General features: G+C 45.2%; 1 protein-coding gene across 1 annotated transcript in view; it reads left to right on the forward strand.

Moving 5' to 3' along the window:
• trip4 (thyroid hormone receptor interactor 4) overlaps nt 1–20,095 on the forward strand; it is a 144,924-nt gene that overhangs the window by 48,034 nt on the left and 76,795 nt on the right. The window contains exons 9-10 of the mRNA XM_043680516.2: nt 896–1,089; nt 9,900–10,024. Coding sequence (XP_043536451.2) covers nt 896–1,089; nt 9,900–10,024 — 319 coding nt within the window. The remainder of the gene's footprint in view (nt 1–895; nt 1,090–9,899; nt 10,025–20,095) is intronic.

Here is a 20,095-nt window from a genome sequence, read left to right on the forward strand (position 1 = left end):
TCCAGACTCTCAGCAATATGGTTGACTCCTTGTTGCTATCTGAAGTAACCAAGCAAATCACTTAGTTGCTTTTAAGGAGGTGGAACCATTATCCTCCCAGTGGTGATGTGTATCGTAACAAATTACCAATTGTTTACCCATGTTTTAAAATTGGAACAAAGGCAGAAAAAGCTGGAAACATTCAGCAGGACTGGCAGCATCTGAGGAGAGAAAGACAGCGTTAATGTTTTGAGTCTGGTCCGATGCTTCTTCAGAATTTTGAATCACTTCTGAAGTAGAGCTACACTGGGTTTGAAATGTTACCTCTGTTTCTGTCTCCACATACACTGGCAAACCTGCTGAATTTCTCCAGCACTTAGAATCATAGAGATGTACAGCATGGAAACAGACCCTTTGGTCCAACCCGTCCATGCCAACCAGATATCCCAACCCAATCTAGTCCCACCTGCCAGCACCCGGCCCATATCCCTCCAAACCCTTCCTATTCATATACCCATCCAGATGCCTCTTAAATGTTGCAATTGTACCAGCCTCCACGATATCCTCTGGTAGCTCATTCCATACACGTACTACCCTCTGCGCGAAAAAGTTGCCCTTAGATCTCTTTTTTTATATCTTTCCCCTCTCATCCTAAACCTATGCCCTCTAGTTCTGGACTCCCCTTCTGTTTTTCTTTCTGATTTTCAGCAGTATTTTTCTTTTATTTTAAAAAAATGGAAATTTGAGAAGTACTTGAAGAACAAGAAATGGAACAAATCTGGGATCAGTTGATATGGAGAATGGTTTCCTTCTGCGTTGTAATTTATTTGTTCCTTGGTCAACTTTCATATCCACATCTGTATCTTTCTCTGTCTGGACTGTACATTAGTGCTCATGCTTTATCTTATCTATGCAGTATGTGGAACTGACAGGACCAGGTGCTCATAGGAGAGGGGGCGATAATCACTTGCAGAACAGAGTCAGTGACATTGCCTCTGAACGGAACCGTTTGCGGATTCAGGACCGGGAGCTGTTGGAGATGTCTGATGATGGGATGTGTCTCAGTATGCATCAGCCTTGGGCTTCCCTACTTGTAAGAGGCATTAAAAGGTAAACACCATACGCTGCACTTCACAAGTTGTCAATGTTCAATGTACAATTAGATCAAGCGTGACCTTGACGATGCCACTCAATGATATGAAAATAACACCGGCGAGGCAGAGGGAATTTGAATTCACATGGATTTTGGAAACCTTTGAAGGCATTGCTGCTTCCAATCAAGTATAACCTTTAATGTCACCCAATAGATACAACTGGCTGTCAGTTTGAAGCCTTGTTCAGTCCATTCGCTCCTAAATAGGTCATCTTCATGTGACCTCATTCTGATTCTGATATTGAACTTATCATTCCAGCTGATAAGAGTACATTGAGAAAATTCTAACCCCCAAAAAAAAGGCTAATTACAAAAGTGTGTTCTTAATTACACAAATAAGTTTGACTTTAGAAATCATAGAAATTTGCAGCACGGCAAGGTGCCGCTTGGTTCATCATGTTTACACTGGCCCACAAGTAGCCAGCCAGTCTAATCCCATTAACCAAAAGAGAACGTGCTGGAAAATCTCAGCAGGTCTGGCAGCATCTGTAAGGAGAGAAAAGAGCTGACCTTTCGAGTCTAACTGACCCTTTGTCTCAGCTAAAAAAAGGGAGAAATAGGAAGGTATTTATACTAGGCTGAGAGAAGGGTCAGGAGAATCGACGTTTCGGGCATAAGCCCTTCTTCAGGAATCCTGAAGAAGGGCTTATGCCCGAAACGTCAATTCTCCTGTTCCCTGGATGCTGCCTGACCTGCTGCGCTTTTCCAGCAACACATTTTCAGCTCTGATCTCCAGCATCTGCAGTCCTCACTTTCTCCTGAGAGAAGGGTCAGTTGGACTCGAAACGTCAGCTCTTTTCTCTCCTTACAGATGCTGCCAGACCTGCTGAGATTTTCCAGCATTTTCTCTTTTGGTTTCAGATTCCAGCATCCGCAGTAATTTGCTTTAATCCAGTCTAATCCCATTGTGCTGCTCTTGGTCTGTAATTGTGGAGGTTGTGACACTTGAAATGCATATTCCTAATCCCTGCTTGGATACGTGCTACTTAAATGCTGTGAGTGTTGTCTCTCTCAACTTATTCAGATAGTGGATTTCAGACCATGACCAACTCTGGGCAAAAAGAATTCCATTGAATTCTGTAGATTTAGGTCTGTGCCCCCACCCTTGTTATTAACCCCTCATAAAAGAGAAATAGGTCCTTCCTATTTCCTGTATCTGTACCCGTTAATAACTGCAATACATTCTTCTCTGTTCAAAAGAAAGATTAGATTAGATTACCTACAGTGTGGAAACAGGCCCTTCAGCCCAACCGGTCCACACCAACCCTCCGAAGAGTAACCCACCCAGACCCATTTCCCTCTGACTAATACACCTAGCACTACAGGCAATTTCGCAAGGCCAGTTCACCTAACCTGCACATTTTTGGATTGTGGGAGGAAACCAGAGCACCCGGAGGAAACGTATGTAGACACTGGGAGAATGTGAAAACTCCACACCGCCCAAGGCTGGAATCGAACCTGGGGCCCTGGTGCTGTGAGGCAGCAGTGCTAACCATTGAGCCACCGTGCCGCCCTATCTGTCCAATCTTACCTCATAATTAAAATTCCTCAGCCTAGGTAACATCCTCATATCTCCTCCAGACACTGTCCAGTCTGATTGCATCATTTCAAACTGTGGTGATTCAAGCTGTACACTGTTCTGCAGCAGTGGCCTAAGCAATGTTTTTTTTCAGTTCCAGCATAACCACTCTAATCTTGCATTCTGTGCCTCATACAGATGATCCTGGATGCCTTCTTGATCATCTTATCTATCCAGCCAGTTTAAGTGAGCTGTAAACGTACACTTCTAGGATTTTCTTTTATCTATGCTTCATGGTCCTGATCATTAAGTTATGTATTTTGTATTAATTTGTTATACATCCATTTGTTAGCCTTCCCCAAATGGAGAACCTCCCATTAGATTGTGCAGTTAATCTGGTCCAATCAGGGAGACTTGGCTAACATAAAAGGATGAATGTCTGGGATACTGAGTCTCTGACTGCCTGACTGAGTGGGAGGCAGTGCTATTGTCAAAGGCTATGCAGGTCCCTGAAGAGTTATTTCATCCAGTGATGTTAATCAAAGATAAATCTGTGTTGACTGTCTTTGACTACTCCATGTCTTTCTGAATGAAAAATATCCTGTCCTGAGAAGTATTTTTCACTCTTTTTTTTTTTAAATCACCAGTGAGGTTACATTGACTAGTCTGTAATTACCTGGTCTATTCTTTCTTCCTTTTTTAAATATTAGCTCCAGCCCCTTCTGGTTGCACATCTGCAGTCAGAGAGGATTGGAAATGGATCACCAGAGTCTCCATTTCCTTTGTTAGCTTTTCCTGAACAACCTAGGACATGTCCTGGCTTGCCAGTTAATTTTTGTTTGAAGACATTGAACCTCTTCATTGTGTATTTCTCAAGGTCTTAATTTAATCTAATATTGAACACTCCTGTTCACTTATTGCAATTTCCGTATTGTTCCTCATTGTGTGAAAACTGATGCAAAATATTAATCAAAAGCTATTTCAATGGTCTTCTGCTCCACACACACAAGGTCCCTCTTTTGGTAATGCAATAAATCAACACTTTAAGTGACCCTGCTTAAATGTAATTTGTTGTTAACTTTCTATATTTAAGGGCTGTTTCCTTGGATTGCATTGACATTCCTAACTTACATTATTATTTCTTGGGCTTCTTTACATTCTGTTATGATTTGGAGATGCCGGTGTTGGACTGGGGTGTACAAAGTTAAAAATCACAACACCAGGTTATAGTCCAACAGGTTTAATTGGAAGCACACTAGCTTTCGGAGGGACGCTCCTTCATCAGGGAAGCTAGTGTGCTTCCAATTAAACCTGGTGGACTATAACCTGGGGTGGTGTGATTTTAAACTTTACATTCTGTTGTTTCTGGCAATGTCTTTCTATGAGGTTACCTCCTGCAAAGCCTCGCTTTCACCACCTGAAACTCCTTCCTCCCCCTGCCCCCATTATGGCACTCACTTCACCTTTAACACCAATCCCATCTCCTGAGCTTGATCTGGTGGCAGAGGTTGCTTGGTTGCTGAAGCTGCCCGCACTGAGTACATTCTGCCACTAGGTGGAGCTGGTCAACAGGCTTGTATATTTTTAGTGTTAAAAACAATGACTGCAGATGCTGGAGATCAGAATCAAGATTAGGTGGTGCTGGAAAAGCACAGCCGGTCAGACAGCATCCGAGGAGCAGCAAAATCGACGTTTCAGGTAAAAGCCCATCATCAGGAATCATGTATATTTTTAAGTAGTGTGTTGGATAGTGGTACTGGGGAACCTTGATTATCCGAACGAGATGGGTGGGCATTATTCAGCTAATCTGGGGCGCGGAGTTTTAAAGTCTGCTCCCCATTCAGGAGACTGCAGCATCACACAGCATGTGAGCCCCCGCCCCCAACACCACCCTGACCCCAACATCATGCCCCGCCCAAACCCCATCCAACACCACCCCCTCGCCCCCAACCCAGTCCAACACCGCCCACTCGCTCTCAACCTCCTCCAACTCCGCCCCGCCCCCAACCCAGTCCAACACTATCCCCCACCCTGCCCCCAACCAAGTCCAACACCACCCCCCTGCACCCCCACCCCACCTCCAACCCAGTCCAACACCAACCCCCACCCTGCCCCATCCTCACCCCCCCTCAATCCAGTCCAACACCATCCCCTCACCCCCAACCCCATCCAACACCGCCCACTCGCTCTCAACCTCCTCCAACTCCACCCCGCCCCTAACCCAGTCCAACACTGACCCCCGCCCTGCCCCAACCCCATCCAACACCGCCCCCTCCGTCTTCAACCCAGTCCATCAGCACTCCCTCGCCCTCAACCCAGTCCAACACCGCCCCCTCGCTCTCAACCCCATCAAACTCCGCCTCGCCCCCAACCAAGTCCAACACCACCGCCCTGTCCCCCATCCCACCTCCATTCCAGTTCAACACCTTCCCCATTCCATCCCCCCCAACCAAGTCCAACACCACCACCCTGTCCCCCATCCCACCTCCATTCCAGTTCAACACCTTCCCCATCCCATCCCCCCCAACCCAGTCCAACACCGCCCCCCGCCCTCAACCCAGTCCAACACCACCCCCTCGCCCCCAACTCAGTCCAACATTGCCCCCGCCCCCCCAACCCAGTCCAACACCACCCCCTCGCCCCCAACTCAGTCCAACATTGCCCCCGCCCCCCCAACCCAGTCCAACACCGCCCCCCTCACCCCCAATTCAGTCCAACTCCGCGCCCCCAATCCCAACCCCATCCAACACCACCCTCCTGCCCCACTAACCCTGTCCAACAGCCCCGTCCCGCTCTGAAGCGTGTCCAACACTGCCCCGCCCCTCCCCGTCCTCCCTGTCCAACACCGCCCCTGCCCCTCCCCCCGTCCAACACTTGCTTCTCCCCCCCCCACCCTCCCCGTCCAAAACCACCCCTCCTCCTCCCGATGAAGGGCTTTTGCCCGAAACGTTGATTTTCCTGCTCCTCGGATGCTGCCTGATCTGCTGTGCCTTTCCAGCACCACTCTAACCTAGACTCTGAATTCCGGCATCTGCAGTTCTCACTTTTGCCTAGTTGATTTTAACCTTACTGCGAATCCTCTTGCAAGGATGCCTACCTTGATAAAGTTCTCCTCTCTCCACAAGAATCTCAATGAGTCTGCCTTTCTCTCTGCACCCACCCAAGTCCACTCTTTCTGTAATTAGCCTATTTGCTGTTTAAATACGCAGATTTAAGGCTAGCAGAGGTGACATGAGAAAAATAAATTGTGCAGAAAGTTCATTGTGATCTGGAGTTGCTGGAAAAGCTCAGATTATGTGACCCTTCTCAGAACTGAAACAGACCTGAAACGGTAACTCTGATTTCTCTTCAAAGAAGCTGCAGGCATACCGAGCTTTTCCAGCAACTTCGGTTTTACTTCTGATTTACAGTATCCGCAGTTCGTTTGGTTTCTGTTGTGATCCGGAAGGTACTACATCCTGAAAGGATGGAGGCAACTGGTTCGTGAACACGTTTCAAATGGGAGTTAGATAAATACTCGAGGGGGGAAACATGTTTGCGTCAATGGAGGCATTTGGAAAGCTCTTTTGTAAAGCACGCAACGTAGGCAACAACCAACTCCTGTGCCATTTGTTCACCAGCACTACCGTTCTGTGATGAGATCAACATGATTCTGGATTAGTGGTGCTGGAAGAGCACAGCAGTTCAGGCAGCATCCAACGAGCAGCGAAATCGACGTTTCGGGCAAAAGCCCTTCATCAGGAATAAAGGCAGTGAGCCTGGAGCATGGAGAGATAAGCTAGAGGAGGGTGGGGGTGGGGGTGGGGAGAAAGTAGCATAGAGTACAATGGATGAGTGGGGGAGGGGATGAAGGTGATAGGTCAGGGAGGAGAGGGTGGAGTGGATAGGTGGAAAAGGAGATAGGCACGTCGGACAAGTCCGGACAAGTTCATGGGAACAGTGCTGAGCTGGAAGTTTAGAACTAGGGTGAGATGGGGGAAGGGGAAATGAGGAAGCTGTTGAAGTCCACATTGATGCCCTGGGGTTGAAGTGTTCCAAGGCGGAAGATGAGGCGTTCTTCCTCCAGGCGTTTGGTGGTGAGGGAGCGGCGGTGAAGGAGGCACAGGACCTCCATGTCATCGGCAGAGTGGGAGGGGGAGTTGAAATGTTGGGCCACGGGGCGGTGTGGTTGATTGGTGCGGGTGTCTCGGAGATGTTCCCTAAAGCGCTCTACTAGGAGGTGCCCAGTCTCCCCAATGTAGAGGAGACCGCATTGGGAGCAACGGATACAATAAATGATATTAGTGGATGTGCAAGTAAAACTTTGATGGATGTGGAAGGGTCCTTTAGGGCCTTGGATAGAGGTGAGGGAGGAGGTGTGGGCGCAGGTTTTACAGTTCCTAGCTGGTTTCCAGCATCTGCAGTCATTGTTTTTACCTCTATGAGATCAACATGAGCTAGTTGCCAGAGTTAATCAGATTTGTGGGGCCAGTAAGTGCACATTTAAACTGGGTCGAGATTGGAATCGATGTTGGTAAGATGAGATGTGCTGAATTAGGAACACAAACAGAAGTTGCTGGAGAAACTTAGCAGGTCTGGCAACGTCTGTGGAGAGAAAACTGGCTTAACATTTGGAGTCCTGTGAACCTTCTTCAGAACCAGAAACAACGAGAAAATGTTGTAAGTATGCTGATGACAAGGGATTGGGGTGAAAAGGAGTGGGTGGAGAGGGAGCCCATAAAGAGAGAGGAAAATATTTTGGCAGACCAAGGAATTGTTGATAAACCAGGGAAGGAGAGAAGCTAGATAGTGATAATGAGGATTATGGGTAGTTGAAAATAGGCTGGCCTTGCTGAAAGGAATCCATTTCATGACGGGATCTGAGGGTGTGGGAGTAAATAATAGACAAGGAAGGAAGTGTTCATGCTTCAAAATGGTTAAACCCAATGTTGAATTCTGAAGGATGTAAGGTACCTAAGGAAGATGAGATGTTGAGTCTCACTGAAGCACTCAGCTGGCCTGAGACAGAAGTGTTGGTCAGAGACCATGGTGGTAAATTGAAGTGGCAGAAGTTCAGAGTAATTTTTACAGACAGAGTGTAGGCGAATTAGGAGGCAGGCTTGACTGGGTAGAGAAAAGCATCCGTGTGAGTGGTAGTAGGTGAAGGTTTGGGAATGAAGTTTTGACAGTTGTCTTTGTTATTTGATTGTTCCAAAGGGGTCAAGTTGGCAGCTAATAGCCAGAAAAATATGATGGTTATTGAACATCCATTGCTACATTTTGCTTTGGCCTTTTACTTTAACCTGATCGGATTTGTTAAGTTGGAGACTTGTTATTTTTATTTGCTATTGTTACTTTTAGGATTCTGACATTCAATTTTTTTCTTTACTTATTAAATTTTGGATACAGTATGTTCTGACTCACTCAGTGCTGGCTGTTGCTTAGTGGGATGAATCTTGTTTCTCAGAAGGCTGTGTATACAAGCCACTCTCAAAAGGCTTGAGCTAAAAGTTTTGACTGGCACTTCATACAGCCCTGAGAGAGTTGTTGTATCGCTGGAGGTACCATATTTCAGATCAACTGGTGGATAAAAAGATCCCATAGAACTACAAATGGCAGGGGAGTTTTCTCAGATGCCCTATTTTCACTCAATTAAACATGAATAGAACATCGAACATAGAACAATACAGCACAGAACAGGCCCTTCGGCCCATGATGTTGTGCCGAACATTTGTCCTAGCTTAAGCACCCATCCATGTACCTATCCAATTGCCACTTAAAGGTCACCAAAGATTCTGACTCTACCACTCCCACAGACAACGCATTCCATGCCCCCACCACTCTCTGGGTAAAGAACCTACCCCTGACATCCCCCCTATACCTTCCACCCTTCACCTTAAATTTATGTCCCCTTGTAACACTCTGTTGTACCCGGTAGACAAATAGATTGTCTACTCTATCTATTCCCCTGATCATCTTATACACCTCTATCAAGTCACCCCTCATCCTTCTCCGTTCCAATGAGAAAAGGCCTAGCACGCTCAACCTATCCTCGTACGACCTATTCTCCATTCCAGGCAACATCCTGGTAAATCTTCTCTGCACCCTCTCCAAAGCTTCCACATCTTTCCTAAAGTGAGGCGACCAGAACTGCACACAGTACTCCAAATGTGGCCTAACCAAAGTCCTATACAGCTGTAACATCGCTTCACGACTCTGGAATTCAATCCCTCTGCTAATGAAAGCTAATACACCATAGGCCTTCTTACAAGCTCTATCCACCTGAGTGGCAACTTTCAAAGAACATAGACCCCAAGATCCCTCTGCTCCTCCACCTTACTAAGAACCCTACCATTAACCCTGTATTCCGGATTCTTATTTGTCTTTCCAAAATGGACAACCTCACACTTGGCAGGGTTGAACTCCATCTGCCACTCCTCAGCCCAGCTCTGCATCATATCTAAGTCTCTTTGCAGTCGACAACAGCCCTCCTCACTATCCACAACTCCACCAATTTTCGTATCATCTGCAAATTTACTGACCCACCCTTCGACTCCCTCTTCCAAGTCATTAATAAAAATTACAAACAGCAGAGGACCCAGAACTGATCCCTGCGGAACTCCACTTGTAACAGGCTGAATATATACCATCTACCACCACTCTCTGACTTCAACTGGTTAGCCAGTTTTCTATCCAACTGGCCAAATTTCTCACTATCCCATGCCTCCTGACTTTCCGAACAGATTATCTGGTCATTTTATTCCCTTGCTTAACGTGGGACCTTGTTCATTGCAAATTAGCATTGTTAACCCTGCATTATAAAAGTGATTACACTTCACAAGTATTTAGACAAAATGTTGCATATGCTAAAAATCTGAAGAAAGGAACAGTAAATGCTTCCTAGGTGTGGCAGCTTCTGTGAAGGGAATGTTAATGTCTTGGTCATTAATATTTTATGAGGAACTGATGAGGCGTTACCTCTGTTTCTATCTTGACATAAGCTGTCAGATCTGATGAGTATTTCCAGCAGTATTTTTATTACTTCAGAAGTGCTTAATTTGCTGTGAAGCACTTTGGGATATCCTGAGGACAAGATAGGCACTATATAAATGCATGTTCACATTTCTTCCTCTCAATTCATTAGTCCATTTAGAGCAAGCTGATTTGATTATTAGATGGTTATGATTGTTGAGTATTCCTGCCTATAAACGTACACCCTCTGTATTTTGAGTGTGACCTTTTTAAGACTGGTTTGTTTTGTCCTTGTAGAGCAGAGGGCAGGTCCTGGTACACATCGCATCGAGGCCGCCTATGGATTGCTGCTGCTGCCAAAAGACCCTCACCACAGGAAATAATGGAGATTGAAGGGACCTATAGGGCAATGCATGACAAAGGTAAACCACTTGACCAGGAACCAATTTTTCAAATCTGCCTTATTCACAAAGTGAATAAAGCCACTCAAGAATATAAATGTTGATGCATAGGGTAACCTGTATTAACTGGTTGACTTTAAGGATGTAAGTTTGCTCACTGAGCTGGAAGGTTCGTCTTCAGACGTTTCATCACCATACTAGGTAACATAATCAGTGAGCCTCTGGTGAAGCACTGGTGTTAGTGACCTACTTTCTATTTGTGTGTTTTGGGTTCCTTGGGTTGGTGATGTCATTTCTTGTGCTGATATCATTTCATGTTCTTTTTCTCAGAAGGTGGTACATGGTTGGGTTTAACTGAAGATCTTCGACATTGTTAGTTTATGCTGACCTTAATGTTTCAGCCTCACTTTATTTGGAAATTTAGTTTTTGAAGCCAAATGCTCGAATAGGAAATAGCACTGCAGATGTGCTCCAGCACGTTAGTAGTTTAAATTTTAGTATAGACTGAAATACCCAGTGCTTAGTTAGCTCTGTTGAACCATACTCTTTTTGCTTAGAAAACAAATTGTATTCCAGTATACTCACCTCCCTTCATGAGCTTAGCCTTTCCCAATCTCTGTAAGCACTTCCGTCCCAGCAACCCATCGAGGACTGCTCTCTTCCATCACCACAGCGTGCATGGTCATCCTGTTTGCTGTGTAAGACTTAACCTGTACACTTATACCCTTTGTATTTTGAGTGGGACCTTTTTTTAAGACTGGTTTAAATTTCAGTATTCCCTGCATGATCCTTTCCACACCTTGCCCTCATTCCTCCTCAAAAGATGCTGCTTAAACTCCGTTGTAACGTCATCTTTGGCTCAGTGTGTAATTTTCATAGAATCCTAAGTGTGGAAGTAGGCCATTATGCCCGAGTCTGCATTGACCCTCCGAAGAACATCCCGCCCAATCCTACCCCTGCCTCACCCCATCCCTGCCTCACCCCATCCCTGCCTCACCCCATCCCCGTAACCCTGCATTTCCCATGGCGAATCCAGCTCGTCTGCACATCCCTGGACACCACGAGCAATTCAGGATGGCCAATCCATCCAGCCTGCACATGTTTGGACTGTGGGAGGAAACCAGAACACCCGGAGGAAACCCACACAGACATCTGACTGCACTCCTGTTTTTGCTTTGTTCGAGGTGCAGCTTGTTAAAATGGTTTGCTTTCACTGGGCGGTCTTGATCAGATGAGCCAATGGGCTGAGAAGTGGCAGATGGAGTTTAATGTGAGATCTGCATTTTGGCAAAGCAAATCTTAGCAGGACTTATACACTTAATGGTAAGGTCCTTGGGAGTGTTGCTGAACAAAGAGACCTTGGAGTGCAGGCTCATAGCTCCTTGAAAGTAGAGTCGCAGGTAGATGGGATAGTGAAGAAGGTGTTTGGTATGCTTTTCTTTATCGGTCAGAGTATTTAGTACAGGAGTTACAAGGTCATATTGCGGCTGTTGGTTAGGCCACTGTTAGAATATTGCGTGCAATTCTGGTCTCCTCCCTGTCAGAAAGATGTTGTGAAACTTGAAAGGGTTCAGAAAAGATTTGCAAGGATGTTGCCGGGGTTGGAGGATCTGAGCTACGGGAAGAGGCTGAATAGGCTGGGTCTGTTTTCCCGGAGCATCAGAGGCTGAGGGGTGACCTTATAGAGATTTACAAAATTATGAGGGGCATGGATAGGATAAATAGGCAAAGTCTTTTTTTCTGGGGTGGGGGAGTCCAGAACTTGAGGGCATAGGTTTAGGGTGAGAGGGGAAAGATATAAAAGAGACCTAAGGGGCAACTTTTTCATGCAGGGGTGGTACGTGTATGGAATGAGCTGCCAGAGGATGTGGTGGAGGCTGGTACAATTGCAACATTTAAGAGACATTTGGATGGGTATACGAATAGGAAGGGTTTGGAGGGATATGGGCCAGGTGCTGGCAGGTGGGACTAGATTGGGTTGGGATATCTGGTCGGCATGGACGAGTTGGTCCAAAGGGTCTGTTTCCATGCTGTACATCTCTGATGCTATGAATACCTTAATAAGGTACCTGAGGAATTAGTAGAACAGATCTGTGGCTAGTGACCGACATACACCTTTCATATACACACACAGTCCCATAAGAATTGGAATCATTATTCAGCATTTTGATTCTATTCCCCTACTGCCTGTCATGATTAGTCTATAATTCAACTCCATTTGATCCACACAAATGCCCCACTTTGATGCTGTCGTTGGGAAGGAAAAAAGATCAAACAACCTTAGCGTTGAGAGTTTAACTTTGACTGTTTCACAGCCTTTCAGAGAAGCACATTTTCATATTTCCAGTATGGATTTGGTGAAAATGTTCCACTTCTAAGTTGCCTAGCTCTAATTTTGAGATTGCGCCTCCTTGATCTGGACTACTTCACCAGAGGAGGCTATTTCTATGTGTCGAGGAAAAAGTGAGGACTGCAGATGCTGGAGATCAGAGCTGAAAATGTGTCGCTGGAAAAGTGCAGCATCCAAGGAGCAAGAGAATCAACGTTTCGGGCATGAGCCCTTCTTCAGGAATCGAAGGTCGATTCTCCTGCTCCTTGGATGCTGCCTGACCTGCTGAGCTTTTCCAGCAACACATTTTCAGCTCTGATCTCCAGCATCTGCAGTCCTCACTTTCTCCTCCTATTTCTGTGTGTCCCCAGCAAATCCATCTGTCATAATAAATCACATCTGTGTGAGAATGTGTATAGGGTCTGAGCAGGAAGGGAAAGAGTTAAGTTTTGAGTTTTGCGAAACAAAAGGTTCAACAAGCATGACTCAAATCAGATAAGAACTTGCAGTAAACAGTGTGGTGCTGGAGGCAAGGGTAATGGGTTAACAAGGTGGAAAAGGATTCATTATGTGAAGCCAGTTAACAAGGTTAACAACATTCATTGTGTAACACCAGATGGCTTAATCTTTACTACTGACACTCACTGATTGTAACAGTCACCCAATCAATATGTATGTTGTCTTCTCTGGATGCTCCTCCCTGTAAATGACGATATAATTCCTTAAGAATCTGATGTTCAAGAGACGACCGAGAACTCCTGTCACTGTGCATATGGGTGATCGTTCCCTCTCCCTCCAGGGTCCAAAATAGATGAAGGAAGTAAAAATATACTGTCCCTCTGAGCATTTTGCTTCGACTGAGGTGGGAACGAGACGGAGAACACCAGGCGTTTGACACAACCAATTTGTGCAATATGCTTACCTGACACTCTCCCCAACATTTCGCATTTGAACCAGACCATAAGCCTCTATTCCCTTTCTCTTCATCACCTTATCTAGCTTTACCCTTAAATGTAGTTCACCTCAACTTCCCTGTGACAGTAAGTGCCACATATTCTCCACTCTGAGTGCTGAGGTTAATTTTAGATTCCTTATTTTCTTAGTGAGTACAGTATGTTAATCGGGTCGAGATTGCTCGTCCCCGCAGCAGAAAACTCTGTTTACCCCTTCAAAACCTTTCCTATTGCTAAAGGCCTTATGAGACTCTTAGCTTCTCTTTTCAAGAGAAGCCCCAGTTGTTAATTTCCAGGTGAGGATAACATTGCAGTTTTCGTTTAATATTTATAACCATTTTATCATATAATGATCAGAACTGCAAAAGATATTCCGAGTATGTCCAAGCATGGTTCAACAGAAGTTGAGCAAAACTACATTCTTCTGTCCTCCTAAAAATAAATCTGAGTACTTTCTAATTTCAGGAACACTTCAACTTTTAAAATTCTCATCCCTGTTTAGAAGTCTCTCCATGGCCTTCCCCTCCCCTATCTCTGAAATTTCCTTCAATCCCACAACTTTTCAAGAACCTGCACTCTCCAAATTATGGTGTTTTCAGCATCCCAGTTTTAATAATGACACTAACAGCAGCTATGCCCCTCAGTTGCTGGGGTCTATTTGCTGGAATTCCCTCCCTAATCCTATCCACCAATCTACCTCACTTTTCCTCTGTTTTAAAGTGTTGCTTAAAACCTACTTCTTTGACCAAAGTTTAATATTTCTTAGTGACTTTGTTTGCCTTGGGATGTTTTGCTTTGCCAAAGGGCAAAGTACAAACTGTTTTTTGTGTGACCCTCTTTAAGCTGTATTGCTACTCTCCGTGATTTACTCCCATAACCCTTTTCTCCTCTGCTCCAATTAGATTCTGCTTTGCCTAGTAATATATGTCTTCTTTTCTTAATAAAATATACTTGCCCTCCATGTTGAAATTCATTTACCAGTTATCTGTCTATTGTGCAAGCTCATCAATGGTTTTTGTAAGTTGTTATAGACTGCACCTGAACCAGAAGGGCACCAATATCCTGGGGGGTAGGTTTGCTAGCACTCTTCGGGGGGGGTTTAAACTAATTTGGCAGGGGGATGGGATCTGGACTTGTAGTCCAGCAAGTAGGCTAGCTGTTTGTCAGGATGTCCAAGAATGTAGGGAGGCTGTGAAGAAGGTAGCACTGACAGGGAATACTTGCGGACACAGAGATGGGTTCAAGTGCGTATACTTCAACGCAAGGAGTATCAGAAATAAGGTGGGTGAACTTAAGGCGTGGATCGGTACCTGGGACTACGATGTTGTGGCCATCACGGAAACGTGGATAGAAGAGGGACAGGAATGGTTGTTGGAGGTTCCTGGTTACAGATGTTTCAGTAAGATTAGGGAGGGTGGTAAAAAAGGAGGGGGGGTGGCGTTGCTAATTAGAAATGGTATAACGGCTGCAGAAAGGCAATTCGAGGGGGATCTGCCTTTAGAGGTAGTATGGGCTGAAGTCAGGAATAGGAAAGGTGCAGTCACCTTGTTGGGTGTTTACTATAGGCCCCCCAATAGCAGCAGAGATGTGGAGAAACAGATTGGGAAACAGATTTTGGAAAGGTGCAGAAGCCACAGGGTAGTAGTCATGGGCGATTTCAACTTCCCAAATATTGTTTGGAAGCTCTTTAGATCAAGTAGATTGGATGGGGTGGTGTTTGCGCAGTGTGTCCAGGAAGCTTTTCTAACTCAGTATGTAGATTGTCCGACCAGAGGGGAGGCCATATTGGATTTGGTACTCGGTAATGAACCGGGACAAGTGATGGGCTTGTTAGTGGGTGAGCATTTTGGTGATGGTGACCACAATTCTGTGACTTTCACCTTGGTTATGGAGAGAGATAGGTGCGTGCAACAGGGTAGGTTTTACAATTGGGGGAAGGGTAATTACGATGCTGTAAGACAGGATCTGAGGAGCATAAGTTGGGAGCATAGGCTGTCAGGGAAGGATGTCGTGGAAATGTGGAACTTTTTCAAGGAACAGATACGACGTGTCCTTGATATGTATGTACCTGTCAGGCAGGAAAGAAATGGTCGTGTGAGGGAACCTTGGTTGACGAGGGAGGTTGAATGTCTTGTAAAGAGGAAGAAGGAGGCTTACATAAGGTTGAGGAAACAGGGTTCTGACAGAGCAGTGGAGGGATACAGGATAGCCAGAAGGGAGCTGAAGAAAGGGATTAGGAGAGCTAAGAGAGGGCATGAAAAATCTTTGGCGGATAGGATCAAGGATAACCCAAAGGCATTTTATGCGTATGTGAGAAACATGAGAATGACGAGAACGAGGGTAGTCTGATCAAGGACAGTAGTGGGAGACTGTGTATTGAGTCGGAAGAGATAGGAGAGGTCTTGAATGAGTACTTTTCTTCAGTATTTACGAACGAGAGGGACCGTATTGTTGAAGAGGAGAGTGTGAAACGGACTGGTAAGCTAGAGGAGATACTTGTTAGGAAGGAAGATGTGTTGGACATTTTGAACAACTTGAGGATAGACAAGACCCCTGGGCCTGACGGGATATATCCTAGGATTATGTGGGAAGCAAGAGAGGAAATTGCAGTACCGTTGGCAATGATCTTTTCGTCTTCACTGTCAACGGGGGTGGTACCAGGGGACTGGAGAGTGGCGAATGTTGTGCCCCTGTTCAAAAAAGGGAATAGGGATAACCCCGGGAATTACAGGCCAGTTAGTCTTTCTTCGGTAGTAGGCAAAGTAATGGAAAGGGTACTGAGGGATAGGATTTATGAGTATCTGGAAAGACACTGCTTGATTTGGGACAGCCAGCACGGATTTGTGAAGGGTAGGTCTTGCCTTACAAGTCTTATTGAATTCTTTGAGGAGGTGACCAAGCATGTGGATGAGGGTAGAGCAGTGGATGTAGCATACATGGATTTTAGTAAGGCATTTGATAAGGTTCCCCATGGTGGGTTTATGCGGAAAGTCAGGAGGCATGGGATAGAGGGAAATTTGGCCAATTGGATATAAAACTGGCTAACCGGTCGAAGTCAGAGAGTGGTGGTAGATGGCAAATATTCAGCCTGGAGCCCAGTTACAAGTGGAGTTCCGCAGGGATCAGTTCTGGGTCCTCTGCTGTTTGTAATTTTTATTAATGACTTGGAAGAGGGAGTCAAAGGGTGGGTCAGTAAATTTGCAGATGATACGAAGATTGATGGAGTTGTGGATAGTGAGGAGGGCTCTTGTCGGCTGCAAAGGGACTTGGATATGATGCAGAGCTGGGCTGAGGAGTGGCAGATGGAGTTCAACCCTGCCAAGTGTGAGGTTTTCCATTTTGGAAAGACAAATAAGAATGCGGAATACAGGGTTAACGGTAGGGTTCTTAGTGAGGTGGAGGAACAGAGGGATCTTGGGGTCTATGTTCATAGATCTTTGAAAGTTGCCACTCAGGTGGATAGAGCTTGTAAGAAGGCCTATGGTGTATTAGCGTTCATCAGCAGAGGGATTGAATTCAAGAGTCGTGAAGTGATGTTGCAGCTGTACAGGATCTTGGTTAGGCCACATTTGGAGTACTGTGTGCAGTTCTGGTCGCCTCACTTTAGGAAAGATGTGGAAGCTTTGGAGAGGGTGCAGAGAAGATTTACCAGGATGTTGCCTGGAATGGAGAATAGGTCGTACGAGGATAGGTTGAGAGTGCTAGGCCTTTTCTCGTTGGAACGGCGAAGGATGAGGGGTGACTTGATAGAGGTTTATAAGATGATCAGAGGAATAGATAGAGTAGACAGTCAGAAACTTTTTCCCCGGGTGCAACAGAGTGTTACAAGGGGACATAAATTTAAGGTGAAGGGTGGAAGGTATAGGGGGGATGTCAGGGGTGGGTTCTTTACCCAGAGAGTGGTGGGGGCATGGAATGCGCTGTCTGTGGGAGTGGTAGAGTCAGAATCTTTGGTGACCTTTAAGTGGCAATTGGATAGGTACATGGATGGGTGCTTAAGCTTGGACAAATGTTCGGCACAACATCGTGGGCCGAAGGGCCTGTTCTGTGCTGTATTGTTCTATGTGCTAATTTTGACTATCTCGGTCCCAGCTTGTTGCAAACTATAAATTTAGACATTGCATTTTTGATTACAAGGCTAAATCCTTAATATAAATACTCAACACTAATGGTTCCAGGGAAGATGACTGTGAGATTCCACTTTTCAACTTCCGAATAGTTACCCTTTACCTCTGCTCTCTGCTTTCTTACTTGCAACCTGCTCACTGCCACTTTTCCTCCGATTCTGTATGCTCTGATCTTGCTCATTAGTTTGTGTTGTGGTACCTATTTTTGGAAATAGTTTTAAATGCATATTTTTAAACAGGTGATGGCTTCTTAGCTTTGTGGTGCTTCACAGCCAGTGAAATGTATTTTAGGTGTATCCAGCAATGCAGGAAAGTAAGGTCCTAGTTACTTGTATTAGAACACCATAGACACTGAAATCATAACATCCACCCTGTCTAGAGGAATGGGGTTGGGGAAACAACACTGTCATACGCTTACATGTGTAGATAACTCATGAATATAGGGGAGGAGGATGGGAATAACGGCTCTTGGGAAAGACTTAATTTCCTTTCATGCCATCTCAACTTCCAGATTATAAGTGACAACCTTATTTAAGCAACAACATACTTTAAATGATGAGGAATGCCAACAAAGTTCATTGACTTCTGGAAGGGATGTCCACACACTGATTTTTTTTTACTCTATTTTGTCAGCTGTGATGGACACACTATCTGGGTGGTCCTTGTAACATGGAGACAGAGATGATTGTTTTCCAAAAGCTGAAGTAATTTTTTTTATTGTAACAGTATTTCAAAGTTACCAGACTTCAGAGGGAAATTTGATCACAGCGAAGTCCCTTCTGGAACACTGCCCAGTTCTGGACGCCCAGTTATAGGAAGGATATTATTAAGCTGGAGAGGGTTCAGAAGAGATTTACCAGGATGTTGCCGGTTACGGAAAGTTTGAATTATGAAGAAAGTAAGGATAGAGTCATAGTGTTGTACAGCACAAAAACAGTCCCTCAATCCAACTCGTCCATGCCAACCAGATATCCTAAGTTAATTTAGTCCCATTTGCCAGCATTTGGCCCAAAACTTCTAAACCCTTCCTATTAATATACCCATCCAGAGACCTTTTAAATATATTATTGTACTAGCCTCCATCACTCCCTGTTGCAGGACGTTCCATACACACACCACCCTCTATATGAAAAAGTTGCCCCTTGGGTCCCTTTGAAATCTTTCTCCTCTCACCTTAAACCTATGCACTCTTGTCTGGACTCCTCCACCCCAGGGCAAAGACCTTGGCTATTCACCCTATCCATTCTGCTCATGATTTTATAAACCTGTGTAAGATCACCCCTCAGCCTCTGACGCTCCAGGGAAAATAATCCCAGCCTATTCAGTCTCTCCTTATAACCCAAACAGTCCAATCCTGGCAACATCCTTGTAAATCTTTTCTGAACCCTTTCAAGTTTCACAACATCCTTCCTGTAGCCGGGAGTCTAGAACTGCACACAATATTCCAAAAGTGGCCAAACCAATGTTCTGTACAGCCGCAATATGACCTCCCAACTCCTCTACTCAATGCAGTGGTCAGTAAAGGGAAGCATAGCAAACGCCTCCTTCACTATCCTATCTATCTGAGACTCTAATTTCAAGGAACTATGAATTTGCACTCCAAGGTCTCTCTGTTCAGCAACACTCTCCAGGACCTTATCATTAAGTGTATAAGTCCTGTCCTGACTTGTCTTTCCAAAATGCAGCACCTTACATTTGTCTAAATTAAATTCCATTTACCACTTCTTGGCTTATTGGTCCATCTGTTCAAATTCCTGTTGTACTCGGAGGTAAACTTCTTTGCTGTCCAGTACATCTCCAATTTTGAGGTCATCTGCAAACTTACTAACCAGACTACTATGTACACATCCAAATCTTTTATATAAATGACAAAAAGCAGTGAACCCAGCACTGATCCTTGTGGCACACTGCTGGTCACACGTCTCCACTCTGGAAAAACAATCCTCCACCACCACCCTTTGCCTTCTACCTGCGTCTCCCTCATCCTTTACTAGTTTAAATCCTCCTGAGCAGCTCTAGCAAATCCCTACACCAGTATATTAGTCCCCTTCCAATTCAGGTGCAAGCTGTCCTTGTTATACAGGTCACTTCTACCCTGGAAAGATTCCAATGATCCAAAAAAGTGAATCCTGCTCCTCTGCACCAGCTCCTCAGCCATGCATTCATCTGCTCTATCCTCCTATTCCTACCGTCACTTGCTTGTGGGACCAGGAGTAATGTAGATTTACTACCCTTGAGGACCTCCTTTATAAATTCCTGCCTAAATTCCTATATTCTCCTTTCAAAATCTCATCCTTTTCTCATCCTATGTTGTTAGTCCCAATGTGTCCAATAACCTTCAGTTGTCTCTCTCCCCTATGAGAATATCCTGCACCCTCTCTGAGATATCCTTGATCCTGGCAACAGACCATTCTGATTTTTCGCTGCCGGTCACAGGAACGTCTGTTTCTGCCTCAGACTATAGAGTGTCCCCTAACACAATCGATCACTTGGAACCTTGTGTACCTGTTGTTACATTAGAGCTAGTCTCGGTACCAGAAACCTGGCTGTCAGCGCTACGTTCCCCTAAGATTCCATCACCCCCTACATTTTCCAAGACAGTGTACTTGTTTGAGATGGGGATAGCCACAGGAGACTCATGCGCTACCTGCCCCTCTCTCCTACCTTTCCTGGAGCTAACCCA

This window comes from Chiloscyllium plagiosum, unplaced genomic scaffold, assembly GCF_037043375.1.
Source record: "Chiloscyllium plagiosum isolate Xiang-an unplaced genomic scaffold, Cpla_swu_hap1 HiC_scaffold_42, whole genome shotgun sequence".
Taxonomy (NCBI): domain Eukaryota; kingdom Metazoa; phylum Chordata; class Chondrichthyes; order Orectolobiformes; family Hemiscylliidae; genus Chiloscyllium; species Chiloscyllium plagiosum.